A 12,165-nucleotide genomic window follows, 5' to 3' on the forward strand; every position below is an offset into this window, starting at 1 on the left:
CTGTGTGGTCCAAGTCCCTGCGGTAATGCTGAGTGTACATTTTCTAGTCAACTTAATATTAAGTAGACTTAATAATGTCAGTGTTGCCTATGTGTCTGAGAAGTAGCTGGCGCACAGGGCATGATGTCTGTATGTGGTCAGTACTGTAGCAGATCTGCTGATTGGGCCGGTGTGTGCCCAGACTTGCCTGTATGGCAGCCGCGGCCCTCTCGAGATGTGAGGTAGCTCTGAAGAGACATGCCACTACTTGTCCTTGCTGACTTTCTGTCTCTATTTCCATCCCTCTAGCTCTCAGCAGGAGTCATTAAATCAGAACTTCATGCTGATCATCACTCACCGCGAAGTCCAGAGGGAGTACAACCTGCAGTTCTCAGGGAGCTGCACAATACAAGAGGTGAGTGAACATTTTCATAGAGCTGGGCACTTATAAAATTCTCATTAACAATCATGAATGCTTGACAGTGCTGTACCCTGTACAGCTGATGTTCTGTTTTTATTTTCCCTCCCTTCTTTTCAGGAGATATGGTATATGTATTTCCCACATTCTGTAAAACCTGAAAAGCTTAATTCAGCATTGTTGGGTCTGTATTACATATCCTTATTGGCTTTTTTGAGTTAAAGGAGAAATTCTCCTGTGTTGCATGTTACACCTGTGTTTAGGAACATGTCACATATTCTAGCTCCTGCCTCCTCTTCGGTGAATGAATGAGCTACAAGTACTGTCAGCCACCATGGCCAACAGCTTTTAGTTTTCAATGCATTGCAAAGGAGCTGGTGAGCATTCCCATAGTTCATTGATTCTTCTTGCAAGTCAGTAACTGCCTGCCTATATCGAGGTATAAGCAGTCAGTGTACTGATAGAATGCAGAAAACTTGCATTGCACTCATGATCTGCTGAATTGAAAAAAGGGCTTACTGACAGTACATGATCAAACTAACACTTTTATATTTAATATATAAACAAGTAAAGCTGCACTAAGTGATAAATGTGATAAACACATATAAAAAGAGGATATCCCTAAAGGTATCCAAATAAAAATAAATGTAAATGTAAATAATGATACAAGGTGATATCAAATACTTATGTGCTCTTGCAATTAAATAAAGTGACATCCAATGGTAACAAAAACATGAATCACCTTGTCCAAATGAATTGAGAAAATAAAGTAAAGTCCAAAGATGAGTGTAACAGTGCTCAAAAGCAAGCCTCCACCGTTCAGTAATGCTATCACCGTGCTGGAGTGAATCACGCTAATGCGCTTACCAGAACACCATAATCTTAGGCATATAGAACTCGGAGGGTGAATCAACCAGCTCAACCAGGACATAGACAGCTCCACTTAGACCGGCAAGGGTCCCCAGGAAGACGTCATTTGTGACGAAACGCGTAGGGAGGGCGTGCTGACGTCACCACGCAATACCCGGAAGTTGGGCGGCTGTGTGTTTTCGTTTGGATCCTGCCGTTAATCGATGTTTTAAAGCGGTTGTATCCCGCTTTTTGACACTTTTACCTACAGGTAAGCCTATAATAAGGCTTACCTGTAGGTACAAATAATATCTCCTAAACCGGCATGGTTTAGGAGATATTTACAGTGCATGCAGCCGCTCGCGCGAGCGGCGCATGTGCTCTGAAGGTCCGGGGGGACCTTCAATTAACTTGCCGGGAGCTTGCCGGAAAAATCACTCCCGCGCGCATGCGCGCGGGAGTGACGTCATCGCGGCTCCGGCCAATCAGCGCGCTGGAGCCGTCTCTTCCGGCCAATCAGCGCGCCGGAGCCGCCGAACCCGGAAGAGACGACGAGGGATCATGGCAGCGCCCGCATCGATGTCCGGGGGTCCGTGTCGGGGCTTCGTTTTAAGGTAAGTTAAACATAATGGGCTAGTATGCGATGCATACTAGCTCATTATGCCTTTGTCTTGCAGGTTTTTTTTTTTATTTATTTTTTTTTATAGGGGTTTACAACCGCTTTAACATACACATGTGAGTTTTCTACCTTTTTAATAAATTGTATACCTATACGTACTTCACTATGGTGGTTTATCCTTCCTTTATTATCATTGCTGGACCGTGGAATGTCCGGATTTTCGGGGTCAATTATCTGGCTGATCTGAGCGGAACCTCCTTGCCGGTCTAAGTGGAGCTGTCTAGGTCCTGGTTGAGCTGGTTGATTCACCCTCCGAGTTCTATATGCCTAAGATTATGGTGTTCTGGTAAACGCATTAACGTGATTCACTCCAGCACGGTGATAGCATTACTGAACGGTGGAGGCTTGCTTTTGAGCACTGTTACACTCATCTTTGGACTTTACTTTATTTTCTCAATTCATTTGGAAAAGGTGATTCATGTTTTTGTTACCATTGGATGTCACTTTATTTAATTGCAAGAGCACATAAGTATTTGATATCACCTTGTATCATTATTTACATTTATTTTTATTTGGATACCTTTAGGGATATCCTCTTTTTATATGTGTTTATCACATTTATCACTTAGCGCAGCTTTACTTGTTTATATATTATTTTTGGTGTGTCCCACTGCAGCTGCAGCTTTATTTTATTCAACTCTTCACAGATTTAATTTTTTGTGTTTTTAGCGCGGTTATTTACTTTATTACACTTTTATATTTAAAACAATAGTTGCACTCACTAGAAGTAGGTCTGCTGGTATGTCAATCGCTTTGCTTAATTAGTGAATGCCGGCCTAGTACCGAGGTTAGCGGGACTGCTATTTGTACCAGTCCTCAGTTTGACACGTGATGGACCATGGTAGGTGTAAGGTCTCACCCAGAGCAGTGTGGTATACACCAGAGCTCAGTTGTAGCGTAGAACCCTTGGCTGCTGGGAGTTACCCATTTCCTGGGAGTCATGGAAACCAGGCAATAGGTTTCGGTGAAAAACTCTACCATTTGCCGAGCTAGGCTCTGCTGATGAGGACACGGGACGAGCTCTCACATCTATCCTAGTCTATCAGGAGGTGAACTGAGGACTGATACCACTAGTGACACCACTGGCCATGACATTTTTCATTAGTACTCCCTATAGTGAAAGAGTGCAGTAAGGCTCAAATGTTTAGTTATATATATATTTTTTTTTAATTCATCACTTAGGACTCTACTTAAATGAATGATTAGCATGTGCTGGTGTCTCTGCTCTTGAAATCTACTGTCCTCCTGGATATCCCCTAAGCTGTGATCGTCTGGTGCTGTGGGGTTTAATACAAGAGGCGTCACAGACACTAGTCAAAAGTGTTGACTATTCCTGCAAGGGATTGGAAGGAGAGGAGGATACCTTGGGCACAGCAGTGTCGTATAGGGTTGGGGGCACCGTGTGGTGAGCATATTTTGGTTACAAGGCTGACAGGAGTAGTGACCGCGTCATCACCGCTTTTGCCAGCCCATGCAGTGAAAAAAAAAGCAGGGAAGAGGTGCAGGCTAATTTCCCTCCTTCCCTCTGCCTTCCTACCAGTGCAATGCTCCTGTATGCAAAAGACGGCATCAGTGTTCACAGGAATACAGGAGCTGTACTGGGAGGAGGGGGAGAGGGGACACTGCCAAGTGCTACAAGAGGTCGGGAGTAGAGAAGGGAGCCAGAAGGAGACACAGGCAAAGTTCTCTTTCCTCCTGCCCAAGTTGCACTTCTGTGAACACAGCTGCCTGCTTCTGAATGCAGGAGTGCTGTGAGATCTGGACAGTGCTGGGTTTACCTACTTGACCCATACCGGTATCTTTCTTCTGTCATCTTGTAAGGGGCGCCGTTTGGAATCTTTGCCCTGGACACTGGATGACCTTGTCCCGACACTGCCTGTACTCATTCCCACAATGTGAATGGACAGGCAGAAGGAGAAAGATCTGCTTCTTCCATTCAAAGAGCATTCAGCCTCTCAAAGAGTGTGACAGGCTGCTGGCAGCGAGGCTGGTGCCCTCCACCTTTACATTAACGCTGGAGCCTCATGCATCGGGGGCTAAACGCCCATTGTGAATGGAGCCTAAGAGCCTTAAATAACATAAGTGCACTGGACAGAGCTAAAAATTCGGATTCCCTCTTGGTGTAGAACTTCCTATTTATTTTCAGCTGTGTTGGAAATTATGGGATAGCAATTATGAAGTCAAATTATGGACAATTCCTCTGTTATCTCAAAACTCGCCTAATAATTATTAACACTGTAGATTACGCTCAGATGTTACGGGAGATTAAAGGTACCTCATCCCAAATTGAACATAGAAACTGGACAAGAAAGTTGGCACGTAGAGCAGGATTTTTATGGTACTGCCAATGACCAATAATTGATTGTACAAGTTAAAAATTAAAAAAGTATAAATGTTATTACACAGTGTTAAAAAACACAGAACAATAGACAAAAGCAAGCCAAGTGTATCAGTATGTATAGTAAGTACACACATCAAGACAGTTATAACAATTGATTAAATACAGCAGGCAGCAAGAGGTCACAGATAACCGGGCATGAGCCTTGGTGTATCGAGTGAAATCCTCAAACAAAATACCCATTACCTGACATGTTTCGTGGGGGAATCTGCTTCCTCAGGGGTGTAGGGGTGTGCAGTCACAATCAATATAATAACTATAAAATAAAACATAAGGGTGTAAGATAATCAGATATTATGAACATTATAGACATTCAAAATGATGTATACCGGGCATCACTAAATGGCGGCCCGCGGGCCGGAGACGGCCCGCGCTGCTGCTCCATCAGGACCGCCGCCATCAGCTGCTGGATTTCTTCCCTGTCTCTGCTGCTGTCATTAGCAGAGCAGGGCGGATGGCCGGAGGTGGGACTGAGACTGGGGGCGGGACCGGCATTGAATGGAGGGAAGCAGCTGCTGAATTAGCATTTCAGGCTAGAGGTGATTGGCTGCTGGGAGGCGGAAGGTGATTGGCTGCTGGGAGGCGGGAGGTGATTGGCTGCTGGGAGGTGGAAGGTGATTGGCTGCTGGGAGGCGGGAGGTGATTGGCTGGTAGGCACACAGTCGGCTGCCTCTATGCATGCAGCGCTGCTGTTCCTCTGTCTTCCTCGAGATTGTCCCGCCTCCTGCTCTTCACTCTGTGTAAGGTAAGGAGAGTGAAGGGAGGGCAGGGCTGTGAAGTTGTGAAGGATGATTGGGGAGCAGAGATCATGTAGAGGGGGGGTAGTGTGGGGATTCATGTAAAGGGGAGCAATGCTGTGGGGGTGATATGTTAAGAGGGCAGTGCTGTGTATGTGTGTGAGGGTGATGCAAAGGGGCAGTTCTCTGGGGGTGATATAAGGGGGCAGTGGTGTGTGTGTGTGGGGGGGGGGGCTATGTAAAGAGAGACAGTGCTGTGAGGGGGATGTGAAAGGGACAGTGCTGTTGGGGGGATATGTAAGAGGGACAGTGCTGATGGGGGGGATATATGAAGGGGACAGTGCTGTTGGGGGGATATGTAAGAGGGACAGTGCTGATGGGGGGATATATGAAGGGGGCAGTGCTGTGGGGGGGATATGTGAGGGGGGCAGTACTGTGTGGGGAGGTGAAGGGGGGCAGTGCTGTGGGGGGGGGGATAATAGGGGGGCAGTGCTGTGGGGGGAGGTAAAGGGGGTAGTGCTGTGGGGGGGATATGAATGGGGCAGTGCTGCAGGAGTGATATGTGAAGGGAGGCAGTGCTGTGGGTTGGGAGTTATGAAAGAGGCAGCGCTTTGGGGGGTGATGATGTGAAGGGGACAGTGGTGTGTGTGGGGGGTGGTGATGTGAAGGGGACAGTGGTGTGTGTGGGGGGTGGTGATGTGAAGGGGACAGTGGTGTGTGTGGGGGGTGGTGATGTGAAGGGGACAGTGGTGTGTGTGGGGGGTGGTGATGTGAAGGGGACAGTGGTGTGTGTGGGGGGTGGTGATGTGAAGGGGACAGTGGTGTGTGTGGGGGGTGGTGATGTGAAGGGGACAGTGGTGTGTGTGGGGGGTGGTGATGTGAAGGGGACAGTGGTGTGTGTGTGTGTGTGTGTGTGTGTGGGGGGACGGTGGTGATGTGAAGGGGGACAGTGCTGTGAGTGGTGATGTGAAGGGGGATAAGCAGCTGCACAGAAAACGTGCAGGGGTACAATTGACTCTTAAATGCAATGAAATACAAGGTGCGGTTTCCCACACATGGAAATTGCATGGTACATATGCACCATGCAGTTTCCATGCCACAGCATTCTTAAAAAGGTGCCAGGGCCTTTTCCCAGCAGAAAACGCAGACACAACAGCCCATTCAATTGAATGGGCTGTCGTGCCTGTACACCAGGGCTGTGATGTAAAGAATCCGAGTCATCACGCAAAAATGCAATCTGGACCTCTGATGGAAGAAAATTTTACTAATCGGACCTCCATGAATTTTAATTCAATACCCCTGATGTATACTATGACAGTGTATTGCTCTGATGTTCAAGTCTCAATGGTTAAAATGGCCCCACCTGTATGGCTGCTGTGGTATAACGACCCTCAGAGATTGCCTTATTTCCAGTCAGTATTGTGTTCAGGATCGTAGTGGCCCTCTGTGCCCCTCGGGCACCTAGCAGAATCCCCCGCGAAACATGTCGGGTAGTGGGTATTTTGTTTGAGGATTTCACTCGATACACCAAGGCTCACGCCCGGTTATCTGTGACCTCTTGCTGTCTGCTGTATTTAATCAATTGTTATAACTGTCTTGATGTGTGTACTTCTATATACAGACTGATACACTTGGCTTGCTTTTGTCTATTCTGTGTTTTTTAACACTAATAAAATGTATACTTTTTTCATTTTTGATTTGTACAATCTATTATTGGTCATTGACAGTACCATAAAAAATCCCACTCTACGCCCCAACTTTCTTGTCTAATTTCTAATGATTATTATGAGTGTTACTGAACTAAAAGGTGTGTTTTTTATCTATTTGCCTGAAGTGACTTTTATTTCTTGTATTCTCGTGTAGAGTCACGAAGATAAAGACTATGTTCACCTTTTTGGGAAAAGTAATAAATGCACATATTTTTGCGGGAAAAAAAAAATGCATTTATTATTGTTTCTTACAGGAGCCTGCAAAGCATTGCACCCCCGATCATTGGATTGCTAATGTAATATCAGGCTCCTGCACACTCTCCCTCTGGCTTTGTGTCTGTACCTTAGTAGGGGCCTTCAGTTGCAGAGCTAAATGGACTATGAAGATGATCATCAGCGCCTTTCCAGTCTTAGAACTACAAGCTGCCTGCCGCAGTGGAAGACGGACTTGTAGTTTATTTATTCTGTTCAAACGACTTTTATTAAAGGCAAAAGAAATGCGGTACAGAAACAGGCAGTTGAAAGATTAGGTACATGCCTTGATAGTACAAGTCGCATAGAAATACATAAAGGCAGCATATAACAAACAAGTAACAGGTAACAATGTGATACGTAAAGGGGGGTCGTCCAGGCGCCCCGTCTGGGAAGCATAGAGGGTAAGCACTAGGTGTAGGTGTGGCCTAGGTCACAATGTATGGATGGACCCATAACCAGACCTGAAGAAGGGGCCCCAGCCATAACAGAGATGCATATCTAGAGTAGTTGTGCTGGAAGCCTGGTGGGGGGGGGGGGGGGGGTTGGAGGGGCTGGGAGGAAATCAGGGTGAGTAGGAGTGGGTCGGGGGGGGGGGGGTTATAGCAGGTGCCCGGAGAGAGTTTCGAACCCCTTATGGGGTGCCCAGGTGGGAGTATAGGGCCGGTAATTAGGACGCTAAATCAAGTGAGTACAAGGCTACCGTCAAGGCCTGGTGGTAGGCAGTTGTCAATCCAGGGCCTCCAGAGCTTTTCGTATGGTGTCAGTTTGTCCAACAAAATTGCTTCTATTTTAGCATGTAGCATAGCTTGGGTGTTTCTGTTCAGCATAGGCAGGTGACAGAGCGTGGAGGTTTTCCATGCTTTCGCAATGGTTTGCTTAGCTGCAGTGGTGACATACAGTTAAATTGACGACGGGTGAGGTCAAGTGGCTTGCGATTCAGGAGTGCAGTTGCCGGGTCAGGGGCAAGAGAAGTACCAAATATGGTAGACAGGGTTTTGTATACTTTGGACCAGAAGGCTCCCACCACAGGGCATTCCCACCAGATATGTGCGTGGGTACCTGGGGAATCGCACCCCCGGAAGCAACGAGGTGAGTACTGAGGCATGTATTTAGAGATCCTAGCTGGGACCAAATACCATCTGGTAAGGACTTTGTAGTTAGTCTCAAGTGCAACAATATTTGGTGATGCCGATTTGGTGGCCTGCCAAATTTGTATTCAGTCCGCATCATCAAGCGTGATGTGCAGGTCCCGTTCCCACTTAGCGGTGTACGTGGGTGGCCTCCTGAGCAGACAGTTGGAGGACATAGAGCTCAGATATGAGCCCTCGTCTGTGGGGGTCCATTTTGCATGCACGTTCAAAAGTCGAGAAGGTGGTAGTGCCCTCCCTAACCGGAGTAGCTTGTGTAAAGAAATGTTTGAGTTGTAGGTAGCAGAATATTTCCCCGGATGGAAGATTATGAGCTTCCCGCAGGGCAGGGAATGGGTAGAAGGTGCGCGGAGTGAAGAATTGATATGCATGCATCAGGCCGGCACTAGTCCAGGCGGAGAAGGAGGTCCGAGAGGACCAGGCCGGGTAGGTAGTTTATTTATCCATACATTGCTGTGAATGAATGATGCTGGTGTGCGGCTGTTTTTCAAAATCTGACAGCTGGTATGGGGAAGAGAATCCCCGCCCGCTGTCACAATGGGGGGGGGGGGGGGGGAGGAGTGAGCAGGGCATGAGTTGGAACATGTTACAGATTACATAAATTTAGGTGTAACATGTTGCAAAGGTGAACTTGGCCTTTAAAATTTTGGTGTACACTTTAACTGCTTCTTCATGTGACAAGCTGAAAAATACTATGAACAAGTGAACATTGTTGACATTGACCCTGAGCCACCCTAATTTTATCATTTGCTTGCATAAATGGTTGAAGCCTATGCTATAGCGGAATCCATTTCTTATGTTTCTGTATCAAATGTACAATCTTTATCCTACACATGTAGTTCTAATTTTAGCCACAAGAGGGCATCCTTTGACATTATTCCTCATATATAACTCCCGCCATCCTTTTCTGCAACTCCAAATTAGCTTCTGAAATATAAACAGAACCTAGTATAATGGCCGGGTTATTGTTTGATCTTGAGATAATTGGCACATTGCTGGAAGGAGACTTAATTTCACCCTTTTAAATTAAACAATGAGATTTAAAAAGATATAAAATATTCATTAATGTTTAGTGATTATAAAATAGAGGCACATATTTATTTTGCCATTATTACTGTTTCGAGGGGGAAATAACTGCAAATATATCCAAAATGGAGTTGGCCATTCTGACAAGTTGAAATGTTTAAGCAGTGTTAATGCAATCTACTCACACGCAATAGTCTATGCAGAAAGATTCAAAATGACTACATCAATTATTAAACATGGAAATTAATATTCCATCGGTGCCTCCTCACTCCCTGCTATTCTGTGAAACTGTCTCTGGGCAGTGATATGTTTGGATAGTAAAATATACATGGGCAAAATACAACGCAACAAATATAACGATCATCATTCCTGCCGCTTTCAAAATTGTATTTTACACCCTTACCGTTCCAAATCATCGCAATCTTTGTATGACTCTTCTATTCTTCTTTTTTATTTTATTTTTTTCACCCTTTGGAATAGATGCATTCTTTCCTGGCATAGGAAACCCTTGTTAAAAAAAAAAATAAAAATGAGGAAATATAACATTTTTAATATTGTTCAGTCATTAAAAATTATTAATTTGAAATAAAAATAAGAGTAAACAAAATTTAATTTTTTTAGATGGTGGTGTTTCTGAGACAAGTAGCTAGTTTGATTAAAGTAATGAAATGACATCACCAAAAACCTAATGTAATCAAATCCTTGCAGAAATAGTCTGACAAGCATAGTAAAGATCTCATTTGTAATTCTAGAATTTAAATTATTTTTTTTAGCCTTGTTTTTTCAAGGCAAAATCGAATGCGATTTTGTTTCTAGAAATGTGATTCGGCGAAAAGTTTGGAATTTAGGCAATATACTTGTGTTGGCTCCTAGCTTTTAAAAATAAACTTTCTGCTATACTCGTTTTGTGTTTTGTTAGTAAAATATATTATAATGTTTTTAGATGTTTTTAAGGACTAGATTAGCAATACAATTAAAATATTATTCAATTAACCTTAATAAACACATTTTTTTTTTTTTCTGAATAGACATATGCCAGTCTGTTCTGACTTGGCACATGCTACTCTCTTTATTAAAACCAAACTATAGAAATGACTGAAAGTAAATTTACATAATTTTATTGGTATGGTGTAATCCGTAGAAAAAGTTGTTGAAAACATATTTAAAAATTTAAGCTTTATAAAATCTTTTTCAGAAACCTTCAAGTAGGAAAAATAACTTTTTTTTTCCCCTTTAGCTATAAGTTTTACATTGATTCATTTTTATTAGTCTGTTGATGATTGTTATTTTGATGATTCCTCTGCAGTAGTTAAACAGCAGAAAACTGATAAAATCAACTCCAAAAATTCAAAGAAGCAAAATGGCACAAAGAAAGTGTTAGCGATGTGATTCATGAAATACAAGAGACATTTTTATTCTGTTCTGGTATTTTTATGTTTTGAACACTTTTATTTTCTTCCAGTGAGGTACTAGAGCTAAGCAAAGCCGATCTCGCTATTCCAACAAGTCATCTTCTATAACTAGTTTTGTTTTTGTCAGGCCACTTTGAACAATAACCTTAAAAACATACAGTATGTTACAGATATATATCTAAATACCCAAGATTGGGAAGTCCTAGTTAAGCCTACAAGGTCTTTTTCACCTTCACTGGGAGTCATATACTAAGATGAAAAGTATTGGAGGAAATTGTTGGGCAGGTTTAAAAAAGCATTATGTTTATATCCTGCTACTCGTTAGTAAGTTTTTGTCTTGTCTCGTTGACTTTTTTTTTTTTTTTTTGTGTGTGTGAAATTAAAAGGCTATCTCAAGACATCATCTTGCATCATATTGCAGTTCGTGTTTATATATATATATATATTTTTTTTTATTATTCAAAGAAGAAGTAAAATGTGTTTAGAAATGAGTATTCTAGTAACCGGAATCTTAATGTTATTGCAGATGTTATTTTTACATGTTCACCCTCACAATTTTTTTTAGAAGCAAAAAAGTATAAATGTATTTTGATAAATATGTTCGAAAATTAAAAAAAAAAAAATTTCTACATATGCAAAAAAGAATAAATGTATTTTGGTAAAGATGGTAAGAAAAGAACATATTTTAGTAAAGATGGTTAGAAATTATTTTTAGAAGGTATTTTTTTTTTTTTTTTTTTTACGTACGCAAAAAAGAGTTCATATATTTATTTTTGTAAAGATGGTTAGAAAAATAAATGTATTTTAGTAAATATGTTTCGAAAATATTTTTTTTTCTTTTTTTTTTACATATGCAAAAAGGTGCATGTATTTTTGTAAAGATGGTTAGAAAATACATTTTTATATATATATATATATATATATATATATATATATATATATATATATATTTTTTTTTTTTTTACGCAAAAAATAAAGTACTTTAGTAAACATAGTTGTAATTTTTTTACTTTTATTTTTTAATGTAAAAAATAAATGTGCTTTAGTAAACATGGTTAGAGAATAAAAAATTTTTTTTTTTGTTTTTTTTTTTTTACATACACAAAAAAGACATGTAATTTTGTAAAGATGTTTTTTAATATATATATATATATATATATATATATATATATATATATATATATATCTATATTTACGCAAAAAATAAAGTATTTTAGTAAAGATGGTTAACATTTTTTTACTTTTATTTAATGTAAAAAAAATAAATTTATTTTAGTAAATATGGTTAGAAAATACATTTTTTTTTTTTTTTTTTTTTTTTTTTACATACGCAAAAAAGAATACGTTTTCTGGTAAAGATGGTTAGAATATATATATATATATATATATATATATATATATATATTATATAAATGTTTTACTCAAAAAATAAAGTATTTTAGTAAAGTTGGTTAGAATTTTTTTATTTTTTTTAAAAAAATGTATTTTAGTAAATATGGTTAGAAAATAAAATTTTTATTTTTTTATTTTTTTTGCATATGCAAAAAAGAATATA

At 41.1% G+C, this 12,165-nt stretch overlaps 1 protein-coding gene across 2 annotated transcripts in view; it reads left to right on the forward strand.

The window, feature by feature from the left end:
- The window catches only part of FAF1 (Fas associated factor 1), a 515,086-nt gene that overhangs the window by 173,051 nt on the left and 329,870 nt on the right, over window positions 1-12,165 (forward strand). For both annotated transcript variants that reach the window (XM_082265737.1, XM_082265738.1), the window contains exon 7: window positions 289-394. In XM_082265737.1, the coding sequence (XP_082121863.1) occupies window positions 289-394 (106 nt within the window). The remainder of the gene's footprint in view (window positions 1-288; window positions 395-12,165) is intronic.

This window comes from Pelophylax lessonae (assembly GCF_965119305.1).
Source record: "Pelophylax lessonae genome assembly, chromosome: 8".
NCBI classification, from domain to species: Eukaryota; Metazoa; Chordata; class Amphibia; order Anura; family Ranidae; genus Pelophylax; species Pelophylax lessonae.